Raw genomic sequence first — 21,950 nt, forward strand, 5'->3', positions numbered from 1 at the left:
ACCCATTGGTGATAAGGATAAGTCACCTCAGTGCACCAGAGTGAAACACCATTATGACATCTCTAAGGCTTAACATTATTGACACCTCTACCGTGACTCAAGCTGATACAGTGAGTATCAATAGAATGGTGGAGCATTATTTTAATGACAATAAATTAGCATGATTTGAATACTTGGTGGAAAAAAGGCAATTTTTGTCCCCTTGTACAAACTTGCTTTGCTTTACTTAAGCTGCCCACCCTCCAGTGTGTACTCAGAAAGAGTGTTTAGCACAGTTGGGAACCTAGTGAGCGATCAGTGTAGGAGGCTACTTCCTAAAAATGTGGAAAAACTCAAGTTCATAAAAATGAACAAACCGATGCCTCGGATCCCCACTCGGAATATATAGCCAAACCTTCTCATTGCACTTTTTTGTATGTATATGTATTCAAAATCCGACTGTATTAATGGTTAATTGTTGAAGTTTCAAATATCCATTATTTGTTACTCTGCTATTGAATATGTAATACTTTATTGTTTTACATTACAATTTTGTATGAAATATAATGCCTCAATAAAAAAGTCTATTTAAAAAAAAAAAGAATTATAAATTCTATGAGGAAGACTTTGCCGCCAATGACAACAATGTACAGAGACTTCTGTAACGCTGGATTCCAGTGGGGATAAGCTAATATTGTGTGATGATAATGTTAACACTAATGAGGATGAGGATAATAATGACATCTTCCAACTGTAAACATGATTAAGAACATTGTTAGCCACCTTTGGCCAATTGGTAGTTTGTTTTGTGGGGGCCCAAATAAACCAAACACTTCAGGCACAAACATGGTAGTCCCTGTCGCTGAGGCAGTGGCGGAACTGCCGGAGACAATGGAGTTAGTTGCCGCCGGGCGCCAGCCCTGAAAGGGGCACCTTCTCCATTGTCACCTGGCCGTTCCATGTCCAGTCCTACCTGGACTGCTTCTAAAACAGAGGAGCCACTGAGCTGAGTGCCGATCAGCATCAGTGGCGCTCCTCCATGTCTGGACTTTGTGGTCTCTGGTCACGGTAGCATGTGACCGCCCACGACCCTGTGCCTGCCCGCCTGAGGAGCCGGGAGTCGGGACTGGAGACTGAACAGTGTCACCGATTGGCAGTGGAGTGGGCATCCTCACCGTGCAGTGGAAGACGGGAACCTGTGCGGCCACGGCAGCTGTCACTGCGGGGAGAGTGGCTGGGAGGAGAGCATCCAGAGCCAGCCCAGCAGATAACAGTGACACTGGCTGTGGCAGCCTGGCAGTAAAAAACATTATAGTAAGTCTGTCAAGTGCAAGCCAAGCCCTAGGCTATGAGGGTGGGGTCGGTGCTGGGGGTGATATATTTAAAGAGCACACATTTTATTACTCAGTCATGTTAGGGTGTGTGATATATTTAAAGAGCATATATTTTATCACTCTGCCATGTTAAATTATTTAACATGACAGAGAGATAAAATATATACTCTTTAAATATATCACCCCCTAACATGACAGAGTGATAAAACATATGCTCTTTAAATATACCCCCCCCCTTACATGACAGAGTGATAAGACAGGGACAGAGCTATGGGATACAATGGAGGCGCCGGGTGCCATCACTGAAGGGGCTCCTCCTCAATCGTCCACAATATATTCACCCCACTTCGGGCTGTAAATATGGGGGATGGGGGGCACCAAATGAAAACTTGCCTCCAGGAGTCTGTGATGAACATCCAGGCGTATAGGCCCCGTTTTCTGCAGCTTCTCAGCAGATACAGAGTAGTATCATCAAATCATATAATTAATTATTAATTATTCAATTCAACTAAGCTGTTACTTTGCCTTGAATATTGAGGCCTGTGATTTGAAGTTTGGATTCAGTTTCCACTTTAAAAATCTAATTGGGATTTTGGATGCTGGTTTTTAATAGTTTGTTCTATGAATCACATTTGTTTTTATTTACAGTTATATTCATTTAGTACTGTAATCAATCAATTAATCAATCAATCAATCAATCAATCAATCTCAGCGGGATTTTGGATACTTGTTTTTTAATAGTTTGCTCCATTTATCAATTTTTTTTTCTTTTTAGTTATATATATTACTGCAATCGATCAATCAATCAATCGTCTCATTGCTATTTTGGATGCTTCTTTTGTAATAGTGATTTCCAGTTCTCTGATTTTTTTTTTTTTTATAGTTATATTAACACTGTATCAATCAATCAATCAATCAATCAATCAATCAATCAGTGCCTTACCTGGTTTCCGCAAAATACTTCTTTACCTGTGCTGGCCTTGGGCCTCTTATCTAGTTCTTGATTAATGAAAACATTCTATAGCATTGTATAGTTTATATTAAACTGCCATACTCTCTGCCACTACAGTGCTACCATGATTCCTAGATGTGCTATATTCTTTTTTAAACTGCCATGGGTTGTGCTGCTGCTCTGCCACTTATGCCCCTTTTCCACCTAAATTCCGAGTCTGACCCGGAGTTGGAACAAAGTTCCTATCCGGATCAGACCCGGAATTTTGCCGGCGCCGACTCGGGATATTCCCGAGTCAGCGCCGCTCACACCGCAGTCGGGTCTGCATAGACCCGGCTTTTGCGGAGTGAAAGTGGTCGCTTGGAGATGACATCATCTCCAAGCGCCACTGAAGCCGGACCAATCGGCCGGCTAGCAGCGCACTCCAGGTCATCGTGACCCGGAGTGCGCTGTTCTCACAGCAGGGTTTCACGGGCTACACCCGTGTTAAACCCTGCTTGTTACCTGGGTTGGATTGCCGGGTCACTCGACCCGGCGATCCAACTCTCTCCCCTTTTACACCAGGGAGCTGCCCGGGTTAAAAGGGGTATTAGTGTAGTCAGTTAGCTCTCTGCAGCCTTTGGTCAATAAGGGTAAAAACGGGATGCGGTCATAATCCCGACAGCAGGGATTAGTGTAGTCAGTTAGCTCTCTGCAGCCTTTGGTCAATAAGGGTAAAAACGGGATGCGGTCATAATCCCGACAGCAGGGATTTCGGCGCTCAGAAGGCCGGCACTGGAATCCCGACACCTGTCAGAATGTAGCGGGGTTAGGGGGAGGGTTATCATTTGGGGATAGGAAAGGCACCATGGGGAGGGTTAGGTTTAAGGTGTGGGGAGGGGGTGGTTAGGTTTAGGCACTACGGGGGGTAGGTTAGGTTCAGGCACCCGGGAGGGGGGGTTACGGTAGGGAGAGGGTTAGAATACTGACCGACAAGTGTCATTGGGATTCTGAACGCCTTCTCGTCTCATACAAACTCACATCCAGATGTTTTCCTATTCCAAACATACAACTCGCACAATGTAATAATGTGCGGATTGTAAACTTAAGCAGAAATGCGTGATTATTCAAGTACATTCCCACCATTGAAACCTATGGGGGAAGTGTATATTGGCTGAGAGAGCCAGGGGCTCGCCTTTCTCAGCCAATGAATGGTCAGCCCATACATTTCTATGGGAAATGCTGCGGCTGAACCGTCATTCCTTAGAGACACTACTGTGTCCGTGGGCTCTGCAAGATATTTTTTTTATTTACCAATACCATGGTTGCCTACATTGATCGAAGAGGACCTGAACCAAAAGGTGGATGAGTATGGATTTTCTTTTACAGCGATCGTGGATTCTACTGGACAAGGGGACAGACCAGCTCAATGGACAAGGTAAGTATGTAGTGTGAGTGCGGGTGAGTGTGATTGTGAATGAATAAGTGAGTGCATCTGTAATAAAATGATACAACCTACGGTGTGTATGTCTTATCATTGTTTTAATTTTTATTCTGCAGGACAGACTAGAGGTACCAGCGGGCCCTTAATGTCCCACATGCTGGTACTTGTGGTTCTTCAAGTACCAGCATGCGGGGGAGGCTTGCTGGGACCTCTAGCCCCCCTGTATAAAACAATATTATTTTGTTTCTATTATTTAACACTATCAAAACCGCATCCAACGACCAGCCTTCAGCCCTGGCCTGAGGTACCCTGGAGACAGGGGGACCCCTTTATTGGGGAGCTTCCCTCCTACCCAGGGCCGACTAGTGTGGGTTGCTTAATACTTTGGCCGAGGGACCCCGTGAAACGTGTCCCACGGCTGTTGCATTACACCCCTGCTAGTAAGATCCTAGTGCTGGTTGTGGGTAATATGGGGAACCCATACTCATTTTGTTCTCCGTATATCCACAACCAGGACCAACTCACAGAGCCTGGTGCTGCTTGATGAAAATACGGGGGACTCCTATGTCTTTTTTCACCTGTATTTTCACAACCAGGACTGTCTCACACAGCCTGGTGCTGGTTTTTTTTTTTGGGGGGGGGAGGGGGCTTGGCTCATGTCATTTTTATTTTAACACTTTAAATCCCTTTTTACACAGAGAAGCCAGCACAGATCTCGCTGATCTGTGCAGGCTTCTGCTAAACTCGCACCTTCTAATGAAACGTGCATTACAAGTTGCGAGTTTTCCCCCAGAAAGTCTTGCATGGACTCACATCTGACATACTCACAGCCTCCAACTCGCACTCTATTACATAGTGTGACTTTAAGTACACATTTGCATCAAACTCGCTGCAAACTGATGCGAGCTCATAGTTGCATAGCATTCCCTCTAGGCTGTTTTAGCGGGGCGCTGCGCCCTGCACTCCTTCTGGAGCGCCCTGCCCTCCTTATGGAGGGCAAAAAGCACCCTGCCCTCACCGCGCAGCACCCCGCTAAGACAGCCTGCGGGTGCCGTCTTCACCCGCGGGTCGCTGTTTCCCGCGGGTGGGGAAATGTCCGGTGACCCGGTCACCGAACATGAATAGAGCATCTATTCTACCTGTCAGCAGCACGCGGAAGTGCCCTCTCTAGCTCCGGCGCCCTGCCTGACGCCGGAGCTAGAGTGAACACTAATCGCACATAGACTCGGAATCTATTACATTTCCCCCCTGGCATCTTGCCACTGAGATCTGTTCATTGAGTTTGAATTAATAGGATAATAAGACCATTGGTGAGATTCTGGTACAGCTACTATTATTGTACACTGGTAGAAAAACAAAGACAGCAACATTATCATATATTATCATATATTCCTCTTACTAAGTTACTAGCTCCAGGAGGAGGGCTGATGGTAAGCCGTTCCTTTGCATCGGGCAGTAGGGCACGATCTCACTCGCGTGTTTCGTCCCGTAGGATGCCGAGACTTTCTCTTTCTTGACTTTCAAACGCCCCCAGCTATATTCCAGCTCCGGTCACTTGCTGTGTTACTTACCTTGGTGAGATCGCGCCCTACTCCGACTTGTTTGAACTTCAAAAGATCGCACCCTACTGCCAGGCGCAAAGGAACGGCTTGCGGCAGCTTTGTAATTCACCATGGCCTCCAGCCATCGCTCCCTGCAGAGACAGGAGTATCCGGCATTCAGTCCCCCGGAGCGTGGCCATGCAACTACAGCGGACTACAGCAGACTGACTATAATAAAGGGCACATGAGTGCATTTGGCTTACAAAGATAGGTAACTAACTGTGTGTAAAGAGATCTATTGGACAGATAAAATTAAACTATATGTACTGGGATGCCAGTACTTAATAGACTCTGCACCTAACCAGCTATTTACAAATTAATTATATTGCAGTAGGTATTAAGATTTTGTATACACGTATAACAACAGCGCCAGAAATTGTAGTGTACTACTATGTGTTGAGTGGTCATTCTCCTACCTCACATTGTCGTGCTTCTGTATATAAATTTTGTGAAACATCATATCTTCTTGTTTGGCATTGATGTCGGCCTTCATCTCCATGGCTACATGGCGGGGCAAAACAGACAACAGTAGTCGTTCCTGCCAATCAAAATAAGGTATTAATGACTGAAATACAAATTTGTAACAGATGCAAGTACATTATTAGAGGCACAAATATGGATATATATAAACTGACAGTACAGTGTATTTTGTTGTCCCCAATTAAAAGTGAGTTTCTGTGCACACTCCACATCCCGAATACTGTACGTTGGGAGGATGGGGGAGACAGCTGTGTGTAATGAGCGATGAGTTTATGAGAAGAAATTGAGAATTTAAAGAAAAACTATTGGAAAATTAGCAACTATTTCTATGATCATTGCATCCAGCATGTTGTTAATTATTTTAGCAATTTTACCCAAATGAAGAAAGCATTGGGGCTAGTAGCAGGGCTGGCCCACACGTTATGCTGACTACGCAGGCGTGTAGAGCGCAAGCTGGCGGAGGGCGCCGTGATTAGCCTCTGGGCCACAATTCAAGTCCCCGGCGCGGCCACAGACAGTAGAGAGTGGACCCCAGGGATGCCACTCCCCTCTGCTTCCTGCACGAGCAGGACCCCAGGGCTGTTCCTCCACCCTACCTGACATCCGACGTGGACCCCCCAGTGCTGAGCCTCCACTCCGTCTGACCAGGACCCCCCAGGGCTGCACTCTGCCTGGCCTGCCACCCAACCAGGACCACTTAAGGCTGCCCCTCACTCTGCATACCTTGACCCACCACGGAGTAAGTAACAGGGTTAGGAGGGGGGAGACACGTGTGATATGCTTTTACAATTAATCTGCATCTGTGTCAGTTATATAAAACCAGCTGAAAAGACAAAAATAAATAACAGCTCCAATTAGTAATCATATTTACCATACAAAATTAATGGCAATCACTTCAATAAAAGGAAACCAGCATATGTAGTGTATACCTTGGGAGTTGTAATATATTTGCAAATAATGAGTTATGGTAAAACTTACCTTTGTTAACTCTCTTTCTTCGAAGTCCATAGGGTCCACAGGGAGACCTTGGGGGTAGGTGGTGGTTGAAGACCGGGCACAACGCAGTTAAAGCTTTCAGCTCCCATGATGCACTAGTCCAACCCCCTATACCCCGCACCCCGAGGCACCTCAGTTTGTGAGAAGCCAAAGGCCGGAGGAGGAGAAGAGAGAAGGAAGACTGGTACACACAAGAAACATGAGACAGGAAACCGGTGACCAGAAACATAGCCCATATGAAGCCAGGTGCGTCAGGGCAGGTGCCCTGTGGACCCTATGGACTGCAAAAAAAGAGAGTTAACAAAGGTAAGTTTTACCATAACTCTCATTTTCTTCTTAGGGGTCCATAGGGCTCCACAGGGAGACCTTGGAGATGTCCCAAAGCAGTCATTTTGGGTGGGGACGCTCCTGCGCTGAGGGGAGAATCCGGCGCCAAAATGAAGCATTCTGAGAGGCGATGTATCAAAGGCATAGAATCTCAGAAAGGGATGGACAGAGGACCACGTGGCCACCTTACAAAGCTGTTTATCCGAGGTGTCGCGGCGAGCTGCCCAAGAAGGACCCACAGAGTGAGTAGAATGAGCAGTAACAGCAGCCGGTACAGGAAGGCCTGCCTGCGTGTAAGCCTGTGAGACAGTCATGCGAAGCCAGCTAGCCAATGTATGATTGTTGGCTGGCCATTCCTTTTTGTGAAATCCATAGAGCTAAAATAAGGAGTCTAATTTCCGAAAGGAACTGGTACGGTCCACATATATCCTGAGGGCATGGACCACATCCAAGGAGGCCTCACCTGCTGAGAGGTCTGGTGATTGAAAGGCCGGGACTACAATTTCTTCATTACTGTGGAAACTAGTAACAACTTTTGGAAGGAAACCAGGGCGAGTCCGAAACACAGTCCTGTCCTGGTGGAATATTAGAAATGGGGAGCGACAGGAGAGCACCCCTAAATCTGACACTCTTCTGGCGGACGCTATAGCCAGAAGAAAGAGTCTTTGCTGTGAGCCACTTGAGTACCAGAGAATCCAGGTGTTCAAATGGGGGACCCTGGAGGGCACGAAGAACTACTGACAAATCCCATGGAGCCACTGTAGGGACAAAGGGAGGTTGAATCCAGAGGACACCCTGGAGGAAGGTGTGGACATCCGGTAATGGAGCAAGTCTACGCTGGAACCAAATGGATAGAGAAGAGACATGCACTTTCAGTGAAGCAAGGCAGAGTCCAAGGTCTGATCCAGCTTAAAGGAAGGCCAGGATTCTGGCAATCCTAAACACTTGAGGATCATAGCCATTGGAAATATGTATGCCACACTCTGTGGTAGATCCGAGCAGAGGCTGGCTTACGCGCTCTGAGCATAGTGTTGACTACAGAGCAAGAGAATTCTTTGGACCTCAGGAGGGATGTCTCAAGAGCCGCGCCGTCAAAGACAGACAACCCAGGTCTGAGTAAAGGCAAGGACCCTGAGACAACAGGTCCGGACGTTGAGGCAGCAGGAATGGGTTGTCGATGGAGAGACTTTGAAGATCTGAGTACCAGTGACATCTGGGCCAAGCTGGAGCCACCAGCAGACCAGTACCTCCAACTTGTTTGAACTTCAAAAGAACTCGATGAAGAAGGGAGACCGGAGGGAACAGGTACTCAAACTGGAAGGTCCACTTCACTGACAATGCATCTACGAAGGTTGAATCGGCATCTCTAGTTCTGGACCCGTACACCACCAGTTTGTGATTGTGTTTGGAGGTCATATCTGCTCACTAGTTGAAACACCTCATGGTGAAGAGACCATCCCCCGGGATGCATGTCGTGACGGCTGAGGAAGTCTGCTTCCCAATTGAGAACTCCCAGAGTGACCCATGTCAGAATGCGTGACACTTCTGTCATTGCTGCCCGACTTCGAGTGCTTAATTGATGTAAGCCACTGTTGTGGCATTGTCAGACTGAACCTGTACAGGTTTTCCGTGAAGTATGTGCTGAGGGCCCTGTAGACAGCTCGAAGTGTTCTGAGGGCCCTGTAGACAGCTCGAAGTTCCGATATGTTGATTGGCAGGGTTGATTTGACCGATGTCCAACAGCCCTGAATAGTAGTGCGGACCGGTCGCTGCGCTCCAGCCCCAGAGACTGGTGTCCGATGTTAGGATTACCCAGTCCGAGATCCAAATGGGGCAACACTTGGTTAGATGAAATGTCTTGGAGAGGATCAGCCTTTGCAAAGGCCTAGAATGGAACTGAGCATATTCCACCATGTAGAAGGTGGACACCACGGATCCCAGAACCTGCATTGCTGAGTGGATCGACACTCAACGACTGTGGAGACATCTGCACACTCGTAGTTGAAGTGTGGAGATCTTGTCTGATGTCAGAAAGATTCTCTGATCCTGAGAATCCAGCAGGGCTCCCAGATGAATCATTCTCTGTGAGGGATTCAGAGAGGACTTTTTCCAGCTGATTAACCATCTGTGCTTGTGCAGGAAAGTAATGGTTAGCTGCAGATAGCGGTGAAACACCTCTAGGGAACCTGCTAAGAGCAGGAGGTCATCCAGATATGGAAGCAGTCGGACACCCTGACCACACCGTGGGCCGTCATGATAGCCACAATTTTTATAAACACCCATGGGGCTGTGGATAGTCCAAAGGGCAGATACTGAAATTGGAAGTGTTGCTGTAGAATAGCAAACTGGAGATATCGCTGATAAGAGGGCGCTATAGGTACATATAGGTACATATAGGTACGCGTCCTGAATATTCAGAGATACCATAAAGTCCCCAGGCTCCATAGCTAGGATGATGGATCATAGGGTTTCCATCCTGAACCTGGGTACCCTGAGGAATTTGCTCAGGGATTTGAAGTTGAGGATAGGACGATGAGACCCATTCGGCTTCTGAACCAGAAAGAGAGTAGAATAATAACCAGTCCCTCGCTGAGAGGGACTGGCACAATTACACCTGTATGCAGCAAGGACTGTATGGCTTTCTGGATATTTAGGGCCCTGTTCGGGTCTGAAGGAGGGCCTGTGTAGAAAAACTGGTGGGAAGACCGTTGAAGAAATGAGAAGCCGTACCCATGAGAGACCACTTCTCTTACCCAAGCATCCGTGGTGGTTTGACACCAGCACTGGGCAAACTGAAGAAGTCGGCCTCTCACTCTGGGATCCCCCAGAGGGAGGCCCGTCCTGTCAGGCTGAGGATTTATCCTCAGGTTTTGAAGCAGGACGTCTGGTGTTCCAGGTCTGCGTGGTCCTGGGTTTGGTGGCCTTAGTGGAGGCCGACTGCCTAGGAAATACTGACCTTTAGGCTTTCCCTGAGGATGAAAGGACTTAAAGGATGTAGTCCGAGGCCTTGTAGTAGTTTTTGGTGAAGGCAGAAATGCAGTTTTTGATACTGCCAACGTCATTACAATCTTGTCAAGGTCTGGGCCAAACAAGAGCTCCCCATTGTAGGGTAACCCTTCTAGGCCTTTCTTGGAATCCACATCTGCCTTCCATGAGCGTAGCCACAGGGTACAGCGGGCAGACACAGCCGTGGCCGAGACTCTGGAGGTTAGTAGACTGGCATCCAATGTTGCTTCTCAATATAGGAAGCTGCATCTAGAATGTGAGCAACAAAAGACATCTGATCCCTAGAAGCATCTGAGGGAAAAGAGTCTTCAAGTGTGTCAGCCCAGCTCTCTATAGCTTTAGCCACCCATGCAATAGCCATGGTCGGATGGGCAACAGCCCCTGAGAGTATATCGATTTCAGGCAAGATTCCACCTTTCCATCCGTAGGAACCTTCAAATAGGTTACTGTAGGGATAGGCAACGTAGTGCTTTTAATTAAACGCGTAACATGTGAATCCACCACAGGGGGGGTTTCCCATTGTGAACAATGAGCCACAGGAAATAGGTAACAGGAGGTCAGACATTTTTGTGGCTGAGACCTCTTACCAGGGGTCTGCCAGGCTGCAGCCATGTGTTCAGCTAGTTGATCCAATAGAGGGAATTTTGCTGAAGCCAACTTCTGTCGTTTAAACAGAGGGTGCTTGGATTTAGGGGCCGGCTCATCATCTTCTATTAGTATGATGGATCTGACAGCTCGCACCAAGGCAGGAATATAACATTTTGACTGACTCTCATTCTCCTCCAGAAGATTAGAGAGATTAGCAAGTGTTAGAGAGATCAACATCTTCTATCTCCTCAGAGGATACTTCAGAATCTGAGAGTTGCGTGGACTGTGATGATAACACATGACACTTAAAAGGCTTCATGGGTAGGGGCTTCTCACCTTGCAACATAGTTTGAAAGGGAGTAGATTTAGTCACCAGACTCTGTATGCATAATGGTGACCTGACTCCGGCCGGGCAACGACGAAACTGAGGTGCCTCTGGCTCGGGGGCGGGGAATAGGGGGTTGGACCAGTGCATCCTGGGAGATGAAAGATTTAACTCTGTGGTGCCTGGTCCTCAACCACCACCTACACCACAAGGTCTCCCTGTGGAGCCCTATGGACCCAGAAGGAGAAATAACTATTTTTTACTGCATTAGGACTCAGTGGGGCTGATTCAGCATTGCTTCCACCATAACATATGATCATCAACATTAGTAAAATATAAACTGGTCAAAAAAGATAAGAAAAAAAAATGGCAGGCATATGTAAAAGATCTGAAGAAGTGTAATGGCTTAATTCAATGTGATCTAGATATATATCTTCAAAATAGAGCCAGTCGTCTGTGACAAACTGCCACTCAATAGAGCCAAAGAACCAAGACAACTTGTCATCAAATCAAGAGACCTGTATCTTCTAGTGGTAATACTCCAACAAATATGTAATACAACATGTATGGTATAGTTAAAAGATATCTAGAAAGGATAATCATATGGGTAATTCCATGCAATATAGGACACAACACATGAAAAAAATTAATTTCACATAACTGCTAACATTTTAGTATATTTATGCTGCTAAAAGCATGTTACTGTCACAGTGATTTCAAATTATGTAGTGAACGTTCGTGACTGGTTCTATGTTGAATATGATGGAAAGAGTTACCCAGGTGAGATCAAGGACATCAGAGATGGTGAATACTGAAGCTGGCCACACACTAGACCAACTTACATCCAACCATCCAACTAGTTGATTGGTTGGAATGAAAATCTGGTAAGGGATGAAAGCAAATGCAAATCAGCAATTTGCTCCCAAATGCCGGAAAATGGACTAAAAACTGTTGTTTGAACAAATTGTTTTGATCAAACATTTAACAAACTTGTCTGACGACCATTTTCATCTGTTTTCTGTCATTTAGGAGCAAATTGTTGATCATCATTTACTCCCATACGTTACCAGATTTTCATTCCAACCAATCAACTAGTTGGCTGGTTGGATGAAAGTTGGTCTAATGTGTGGCCAGCTTTAGTGAGCACAATGGAGTAAGCTGGCAGCAACTGGAAATAACCATTATCACCAGATGAAATATTTTATGCATCTTCACACAGGACGATAAACAGGCCTACATTGATTAATTCACGTGGATTCTACAGGTTTGAGTAATTTGTATTAGAGCCCTTTCACTGCGGTCAGAAATGTAACTTGAGTCACATGTCACGTGCACTCGGATCGCCCTGGATCCCCTAAATTCGGGTGGGTCCGGTTCTCAGGGAACCGGACCCGCTCATCTCTAATATTTTTATAATGTTGGTCAAGCAAGTGAGATCCTACAAATGCACATGTTATTCAGCAGGACCAATCGCTGGAGCATAGCTGTGTATACATTTTATATTAGGACCTTCCAGGTTTAGAAAACATGTTTCCTTTATAGAACACTTTCTTCAATACGATGTGTACGATGTAATGAGTCTGACAGGCACAAACGCTTTGTCTCACCTGCTGCTGGTTCTCTCTCTGGGAATGAAGTCGAGCCTGGATGCACTCTCTGGTCTCCTGGAATGCCTGTCTCTGTGACACCTCTGCCGGATAATGTGTGCAAATGCCAACCAAGTTTGTACACAGGAAGATCAGGACGTTGGATGCTATCTAAATATATAAGTGGAGACGGAATGTGAGACTTAAAGCTTGCAAAGAAAAGCAGCATTATTATTATGATTATAATAATAATAATAATATTATTAAATTAGTGGTTACGGCCCTGATTACGGGGGAGATGTATCAAACCTTGGAGAGAGAGAAAGTGGACAGATATAAAGTACCAACTAATCAGCTCCTACATGTAATTTTTCAAACACAGCCTGTAAAGTGACAGATAGGAGCTGATTGTTTGGTCTTTTATCTCTCTCCACTTTATCTCTGTTCAAGCTGTGATACATCTCCCTCTCTGTCATCATTCACATCAACCAGTTTCCATCAAGTGACATTTTCTAAATTAAGGTTAAAACATTTACTCCATTCATACATCTATTCGTACATGAAAAAAACAGATGGAACATATGGGATGGACTTTTACAAAAATATCATAACATTTACCCTAATACTTACAATAAAACACCAATCAAAAAATTACCAAGGGGAAGTCAAGTATTAAAATAGGACACACAGAATTTAAAAATCAACTAGCAACAGCAGTAGTGAGATTTTTCAAGTGTTAAGAGCAGAGCTACAAAAACCTGTCAAGGTTCAGGTATGTTGTATGTGGAGGATTTCTCACCCCCAAAAAGGAGGATGGGTAGTCTATCCATTCAAAAGCCAAAGTCAACTTCTAATAGAAACACCTGTCACATGCAGCTTTGTCCTAATTAATATCAGATAAACGAAATGACTGTATAGGAGTGGAGAGGGTTAAACTTCCTAGGCTGGGGGCAGACCAGTGTGAGGAATCATGTGATAATTAGGGCCAATGGGTTTTTAGGGTTGTAGGTTATAGCAGGGATATTAGAGATTGTTGGAGGCGGAGTCAGCCTCTTTTGTTCCTGTCTTGGGAATGGGTAAGTGCTCTTACCTGAGCTCTGTTATATTTTCTTCATAGCCATCCTTCTGTTTTTCTTTCCTCTTCTTATCTTTGTTCTTCACCTTCTTCTATCCCTCTCTCTCTCTGCCCTCCCCCACCTTTGCGCGCTGCATTTTCTAACAATCCTCCTAACCCTTATAAGGACTGTGACCCCCCCCCCAAATTGGTAGCATGCCCCGCCCGCACCGCTCATCGCGGATCCCCGCCCGTTACCGGGCACAGGAAGAAGGCCCAGGGAGTTCTGGGGAGGCTCCTGCCTCTCAAGAGGGAGCTGAAGGGGCTAGCGCGAGTCGCGCAGCCCCGCGGCGTCATGGGCGGCCGGGCGCGGCCGCGCTTACCCGCGGCCGTCAAGCAGGTGCTGTCAGGGCGGCTGGACACAGCCGCCGGCGGGGGGAAGGCGCGGCTGCTCTGAGCAGCCGCGAGAGGCAGTTAGTGAGCCCGCGGGAGGGCAGAGCTGCCGCGATTAGGGCGGTGAGCGCTCGCCCCCCGCGGGTTCAAAGGTCACAGGCGCACACGCGCACCGCAAGGAGGGCTGCTAATAGCCCTGTTAGTGCCCGGAGGGGCAGGGGGGACTCCCCCACAGTTAATGAAGTGGGGAATGTCGAGGTGGGGGAGATGGACAGCCCTGGCAGCACATTAGGGGCTTTGTCAGTCAGGGAGGCAGCCATTTTAGGACAGGGAGAGCTGATGGAGGATGATTGCCAGGCTAGTCGCAATCAGCAGACAGGGCCATGTCTGGGGCAGCAGCTTCTGGCTATGTGGATACTCAGGTCCCTAGTGGGGGTGCAAGTCAGTCCTTTGACCCTGCAGCTTTTGCGGCCATGATGTCATCAATGACATCTGCTTTTGCTCCCATGGTTGCGGCATTGGCTCCTAGCCAAGCAGATAGTGAAAGGGTGGATCAGAGGCAGCGTTCAATTTCTGCTACTCTAGGGCCAGCGGTAGATCAGTTCATGCAGGCTTGCAAGGCTATGGGCTCCGCTGCGGCTCAGTTGGCAAGACCAGAGGCGTCTGGGGCTAGTGCTGCTGTGTCTTCTCCTGCTGTGTCGACCGTGCCCGGGGTTTCGGCCCAGGGGGCGGCTTCATCGTCTGTTTCAGATACTGCTGAGGGCGAAGCTATGGAACAGGATTTCAGCGTCGAGGAGGCTTCATCATCGGTCGTGTCCGGGAGGGAGCAGTCCGGATCGTCAGGTGAGATCTCAGAAGATGATGATGTTGCTGACTCTGCCTCCTCTTCTTCCTCTGTCTCTGACTTGTCGTCGACCTCTTCTTCTCTGGCTTCTTCTGTCAGCAGCGCGAAAAAGGCGCGGAAGAGGGCTGCTAAATATGCGCGCAAGGAGGCGGATAGGCGGGATAAGCGGGCTAAGCAGCAGCGTCAGAGTAGTAGCGCGCGGAAGTCCAAGAAGCGTCAGCATCAACCAGGTGTGGTGCATTGCGACAATACAGCAGTATTGCGGGGTCTGCGCGATTGTTGCAAGAAAAAAATCAGGAAGGGCGATTATGTGGACATGTTCATTTTAACTGAGCAAGCCAAAAAAGATTTCAAGGCAGCTAAGCTTAAAGGCGGGGTGGGGTTGGAAGCTTTTCGTTCCTATGATAACTGGCTTGCTGGGTTTTGCGTATTCGCAGCATGCTACTTGAAAGATCGCCCAGGGGAGCACCTGAACGTAATAAGGTATATCCACCTGATTCATGGGATGCAGCGTAAATCCAGGGGCAGCGCCTGGAGAACATATGATGAGGAATTTAGGCGCAAGCAGGACGGATCCAAGCGCTTAGATTTTGGGTGCAAGGACGTGGAAGTGTGGCTTGACGTCACGCAACCACCAAAAGGTGGAGTGGAGGATTCTCGGGTAGGCGGGGATACTCATAAGGGGGGGTCTGGGGCGTGGCGCCCGAGTTCTGATCCCTCCCCGGGGCGTCGACAGACGGGCCCCGGTCGGCTTTCTGCGCAGACACCTTTTAAAGGTAAATGTTTTGCCTTTAATAATGCCTCCTGTTCCCAGGGCCAACGGTGCCGTTTTCGACACCTTTGCTTGCGTTGCAACGGATCGCACCCCGCCTCTAATTGTTTCAGGTTGTCAGCCCAACAGGGATCCAAGTCGGGAGGAGGAGCTATTCCCAAAGCGGGAGGTAGCGCAGGCGCTAAATAGGGCACCAACCCCTATCCGTTTGGATGCTATGTCCAGGTGGCTAGGGTGGTACCCTAATAAGCAGGACGCTAAGTTTTTGTTTTTCGGGTTCAAGTTGGGTTTTCGTTTACCAGTTATAGGGGAAGTTCGAGTCGGTTCCCCGAGAAATTTACAATCAGCTCGACTTTTTCCTGACGATCTTCAGTTAAAAGTCGAGAAAGAGGTTCAGTTAGGATGTATGGTGGGTCCATTTGCGCATCCTCCAATGGGGAATCTGATTCTTTCCCCAGTGGGGGTGGTGCCTAAGAAAACTCCAGGAAAATTTCGGCTGATCCAGCATCTGTCTTATCCATTGGGGTCCTCCGTTAATGACGCTATACCTCCTGAATTCTGTTCAGTGAGGTATCAGTCTTTTGATGATGCTCTCAGTATCGTTAGGGCATATGGACGCGGGGCCCTCATGGCTAAGAGGGATGTGGAGTCAGCTTTTCGTTTGCTTCCTTTGCACCCCGAATCGTTTAGGTTCATGGGTTTTCGCATTGGGGGGGAATACTTCATAGACAAGTGCTTGCCTATGGGGTGTTCGATTTCCTGCGCATACTTTGAAAAATTTAGCACTTTCCTTCATTGGTGCGTAGAGTTTTCTTGTGGGGGTCATGGGATAGCGCACTATCTCGATGACTTCCTCTGCGTGGGGCCCGCTGGGTCAGAGCGTTGTAACGAGTTACTTGGTTCCATGAGAGCGCTGTTTTTTCATTTTGGAGTACCTGTGGCAGACGAAAAGACAGAGGGACCCCTCTCGTGTTTGTCATTTTTAGGTATCGAGATTGATACCTTGGCTGGATCCTGTCGGCTGCCGCGCGATAAAATTGACAAATTGCGAGATTCCATTTCAGAGTGTTTGGTTGCGCGCAAAATTTCGCTCAGGCAGGCCCAATCACTGTTGGGTTGTATGAACTTTGCCTGTAGAGTTATACCGATGGGGAGGGTATTTTGCAGAAAGCTAGAGAGGGCCACAGCGGGGGTTTCCAAACCTCACCATTTGATCCGTTTATCGTCAGAAATAAAGAGAGACCTGGAAGTTTGGGTTTCCTTTTTGGCAGATTTTAATGGGATCAGGATATGGTTATCCCCTCTGGTGGGCAATGTCGATTTGCAGCTTTTCACCGATGCAGCAGGATCTTCGGGGTTCGGTTGCTACTTGAGGGGATCCTGGTGCGTCGCAACTTGGCCAGAGGAGTGGATTCGTGCAGGTTTGACAAGAGATATGCTGCTCTTAGAACTGTTCCCAATAATGGTCGCCTTGGAGGTCTGGGGCGAGCGCATCTGCAATCGCAGCATTCTGTTCAGATGTGACAATCTGGGCGTGGTGCATGCGGTAAACGGGCAGCGAGCAAAGTCGTTGCTGGTTTTGCGTGTGCTAGCGCAGCTGGTGCTTGCCTGTTTGCGCCATAATGTGCTGTTTCGAGCTCAACACGTACCCGGAGTTGACAACGGGATTGCCGATGCGCTGTCCAGATGTCAATGGGGTCGGTTCCGTACATTGGCTCCTGATGCAGAGACTGATGGTGTGCTGTGCCCCTCTTATGTTTGGCAGGTTATCAAGCCGGACTGGAGGGGTTAGCGGAGCTGTCCATTGCACCAAGTACCCTCAAGGCTTACCGTCGGTCTTGGGAAGAATGGGAAGTTTTTTCCCGTAGCCAAGGCCTTGGAGGTAAGGGTCAGCATCAATTGATGCTTGCTTTTATTTGGCAGCTGTATGTATCTGGCAAATCGAGAGCGGTAGTTTCACGGTACCTGGCAGGTATTTCGTTTTTCTCCAAATTGAAGGGAATCCCTGACCTTACAAGGAGTTTTGTCATCACAAAGGCCTTGAAAGGTTGGGCGCGCGCTGAGCCGGTTAACCCCGATAAAAGACGGCCTATAGACATTTATCTGTTACCGTCCATTCTAGGAGCGGTTGCGGACGTGGCGGCCTCCGGTTTCGAAACGCTTTTGTTTAAGTTAGCTTTTTCCATGGCTTTTCATGGTGCTTTCCGGGTGTCGGAATTGGTTGCTCCCTCCAAGTGGAGGGATTCAACTATGCTGCGTTCGGATGTGAAGGTGGGTGAGAGGTCCTTGCTGTGCAGATTGCGTCGTTCTAAGACCGATCAGTTAGGCAGGGGTCGCTGGATAACATTGGTCCCCTCGGCGGATTGTCGAATTTGTCCGGTCGGCTTGGCCACTCGTTATGCATCTGTCAGACCCTCAGCGGAGGGCTCATGGCTGATGCATGGCGATGGGCTTCCGCTGACAAAATTTCAGTTTAGTTGGATGCTGCGGCGATGTCTTTGCAGCGTGGGCCTCTCACCAGGGGAGTTCGGCACGCATTCGTTTCGAATTGGTGCTGCCACTTCCGCTGCTGCTGCGGGATTTCCAGAGTCACAGATTCAAGCTCTGGGCCGATGGAAATCAGCCAGTTATAAGCGTTACATTCGACCGAATCATTGAGGTTAATGTTGTGCATGCACGTTACATATGGTTTGTTATGTTTTACGAAATGTCATTGGTCCTGGTCTTGTTTGTTTTCCCCTGTCTTTCCTACTCGGGGACTAGCTACTCGCCATTGATTTCAGTGGGAGTCTGGAGAGTTTTGACGATTTTTTTTACCTGATCTGACGGATTTAATTCGGCTATTTGGTTTATAATTACAATTATATGTCCCTCAGCAGGTTTTACGTTTTCTCTCTGGTCGAGTTCACTTGTGTTATCCGATATCTCTCCCAAACCCCCCCCCCCCCCCGCTCTCCCCCCCCCCTTCTTTTTTATTTTAACTTATCCTCTTGTGTCTTCATGTTGCTTCAAATTGGCACAGAAGCTTGTTGATCTTTAAAGATTCAAATCAAAATTTTTTCTTTTTGGCAGATCCTCAGTAATATGTTCCCCGTTAGATATACATGATTAAATATGCTAAAATTTTACAATAACTTTAATGTTTTCTTTGTTTTTCCCTCATTATAGGAATGGCTTTTGATGATTGTACTGTATGGATAATTGGCCATTCATTTGTTTTTTGGGCGGCTAGGTTCATGCAGGCGCAGGACGCGCCGTTGTTTCCGGGGGCTAGTGGAGTTAGATGGATAGGGGTCAGAGGTATGTTGTGGGAGAGCCTTAAGCCTAAACTCTTGCAGCAGGTTCAGCGGTATGGCTTACCGAGAGTCGTGGTTATTCATCTAGGCGGGAATGATTTGGGCAAGAGGACATCTCTGGATTTAAGGCATGCGGTGGTGGAGGATTTGGGTCAGATTATAATGGCATGGCCAGCTTGCACAATAGTTTGGTCTTTCATGGTCCCTAGATTGTGTTGGAGTGGTGTGGTTGACGGCAGAGCCATTGATGAAGCCCGGAAGAAAGTGAACTTTACGGTTTCAAAATTTGTGTTGGAAAATGGTGGGGCAGTGGTCAGACATCCTAGGATAAAATTTCGGTATACTTACCTTTTTCGGTCTGACGGGGTTCATTTAGCGGAGGAAGGTATGTTTATTTTTCTTGAGGATCTGTTTGAGGTTGTGGTTTCTGTGCGTTAGTTCTATGGTGGCGGTGCAAGGTTTCTTTTGGCAGAACCTTGCTTTTGGCGGGAAAGAACGGCAGGTTACCTATTAGCACTGTGAATATTTGTTTACTCATTGTTTTGCTCACCTTCGTTGACTCATAAAGTCTGCTGGACCACCCTGCCGGGGGCAGCATCATCACCTTACCGGGTGGGTAGTCAAGATAGAAGGCTTGAGCGTATTGTGTTGTGGTTGGAGTGTTTATAGTTTTAGGCTTGGGCTGTTGTTAGCCGTTCTTTCTTTGCCACCATATTTAAATTAATTTAATTAATATAGTAACTAATTCATTATATGTTTTTAAATAAATAGCTAACAAATTCTGCCAAATACAAGTCTCCGTGTCTTTATTTCAATTAAGTATGTTATTGTCACTGATTCACACGCAGGTCAATCCTCAGACGATGGGAAGTTTAGATAAACGAAATGACTGTATAGGAGTGGAGAGGGTTAAACTTCCTAGGCTGGGGGCAGACCAGTGTGAGGAATCATGTGATAATTAGGGCCAATGGGTTTTTAGGGTTGTAGGTTATAGCAGGGATATTAGAGATTGTTGGAGGCGGAGTCAGCCTCTTTTGTTCCTGTCTTCCCACCCTCCCTCCCTAAAGTTTATTTTATGGGCTCCTTTTGATTTGGGTTTGGTGATTGTTTCGTTGGCTATTTTAGGCGGGAAAGAACGGCAGGTTACCTATTAGCACTGTGAATATTTGTTTACTCATTGTTTTGCTCACCTTCGTTGACTCATAAAGTCTGCTGGACCACCCTGCCGGATCATCACCTTACCGGGTGGGTAGTCAAGATAGAAGGCTTGAGCGTATTGTGTTGTGGTTGGAGTGTTTATAGTGTTAGGCTTGGGCTGTTGTTAGCCGTTCTTTCTTTGCCACCATATTTAAATTAATTTAATTAATATAGTAACTAATTCATTATATGTTTTTAAATAAATAGCTAACAAATTCTGCCAAATACAAGTCTCCGTGTCTTTATTTCAATTAAGTATGTTATTGTCACTGATTCACACGCAGGTCAATCCTCAGACGATGGGAAGTTTATATGTCCCAACATCGGAGGTCTCCAAAGCGGGATGAGGACATGAACCAGCACACTCATGGAACTGTCATGCCAAATGCAATTAACCTACCAGAATATCTTTGGACTATGGACTGTAGGAAATTGGATTACACAGAGGAAATACACACAGGGCGAACATTCAAGCTAGGGACCTGATTCAGCAAGGATCACCATTCTGCTAGAACGAACGCACTGCAGTTGCTAATACTAGCGGTGAAATGCAAATGTTTTCAATTGCATTGCGATCACAGCTTTCCATGAGTACACCCACTTCCCCTTACACACATCCGTATACTTGGGCAACATCGGTAACATCGAGTAACATCAGACCCATACTCACAATTAAGGCAGGTCAGACCTCACTCGGGAATTGCTAACTTCAGGTCACGCCATGAGGCCTCACGCTGCATATGGAATTGCAATGGATAATTTATGCACACCCCTGCATAGTCGTCCCAACGCACTGGCATGCCTGCGTTGTTGTAATCGTACTGTTGTTCCAAAGTTGGGTAGTGGATGCGCGGCTTAAAAGACATAATGCTAATCACTGTACTTCCCTATATGTAACATATTACTAACCACTGTACCATACAGGGCTATTTTTCTGGAAAAATAGCTTCTGGAACTGTGGGTGGAGCTACTGGGGTGTGGCTATAGAAAAACAATTGTATATATATTAAATATACCATATATATATATATATATATATATATATATATATAATATATATATATATATATGCATGCAAAGAATCAGCGGCACTCCTGGACTGGTGTCATAAGCAAAAAGAGATTTAATACATGCCAAACTGCCGACGTTTCAGAGCCAGACACGGCCCTTTTCTCAAGGCTGGCATAACAATATTAAATTTAGAAACAGCAGACATAAACACTGCTGAGTCTTACCTTTAAGTAGCGGTGTGTTTCCTGTGTGCCGGGACCGGCCAGGACAGGCAGGGGGAGGGGTTGGCGCGCAACTTTGTAATGAGCAACTACTTAAAGTGTGGTTAGGATTACTTACCTGTAGTTTACCATTATAGCTGTTCTGGTCTATGTTATATGTTATATGTAGTTAGTCTGTATGTATTTTTCAGAGTTAATAGTTTAAGCGATTGATATTTATATATAATTCCTTTTTGCATGTATGTAACACAAAAGTTTTCTTGTCTCTCCTTGTAGCTGACGCGGGCCAGACAGACAGTATACCAGGCTTGAGGTTTGTCTCTATGACAACCAACAAGCTTTGGAGTGATGTCATCCATGGAGGACAGGAGCCGCCGCGTGACCGCCAACCCCTCCCCCTGCCTGTCCTGGCCGGCACCGGCACACAGGAAACACACCGCTACTTAAAGGTAAGACTCAGCAGTGTTTATGTCTGCTGTTTATAAATTTTATATTGTTATGCCAGCCTTGAGAAAAGGGCCGTGTCTGGCTCTGAAACGTCGGCAGTTTGGCATGTATTAAATCT

General features: G+C 46.9%; 1 protein-coding gene across 3 annotated transcripts in view; it reads right to left on the reverse strand.

The window, feature by feature from the left end:
* ADCY5 (adenylate cyclase 5) overlaps positions 1-21,950 on the reverse strand; it is an 836,213-nt gene that overhangs the window by 244,035 nt on the left and 570,228 nt on the right. For all 3 annotated transcript variants that reach the window (XM_088460724.1, XM_088460723.1, XM_088460725.1), the window contains exons 2-3: positions 12,619-12,768; positions 5,706-5,827 (exon numbers count right to left, since the gene is read on the reverse strand). In XM_088460724.1, the coding sequence (XP_088316850.1) occupies positions 5,706-5,827; positions 12,619-12,768 (272 nt within the window). The remainder of the gene's footprint in view (positions 1-5,705; positions 5,828-12,618; positions 12,769-21,950) is intronic.

The sequence above is a fragment of the Taudactylus pleione genome, unplaced genomic scaffold, assembly GCF_031769625.1.
Source record: "Taudactylus pleione unplaced genomic scaffold, aTauple2 ptg000977l, whole genome shotgun sequence".
Lineage (NCBI taxonomy): Eukaryota > Metazoa > Chordata > Amphibia > Anura > Myobatrachidae > Taudactylus > Taudactylus pleione.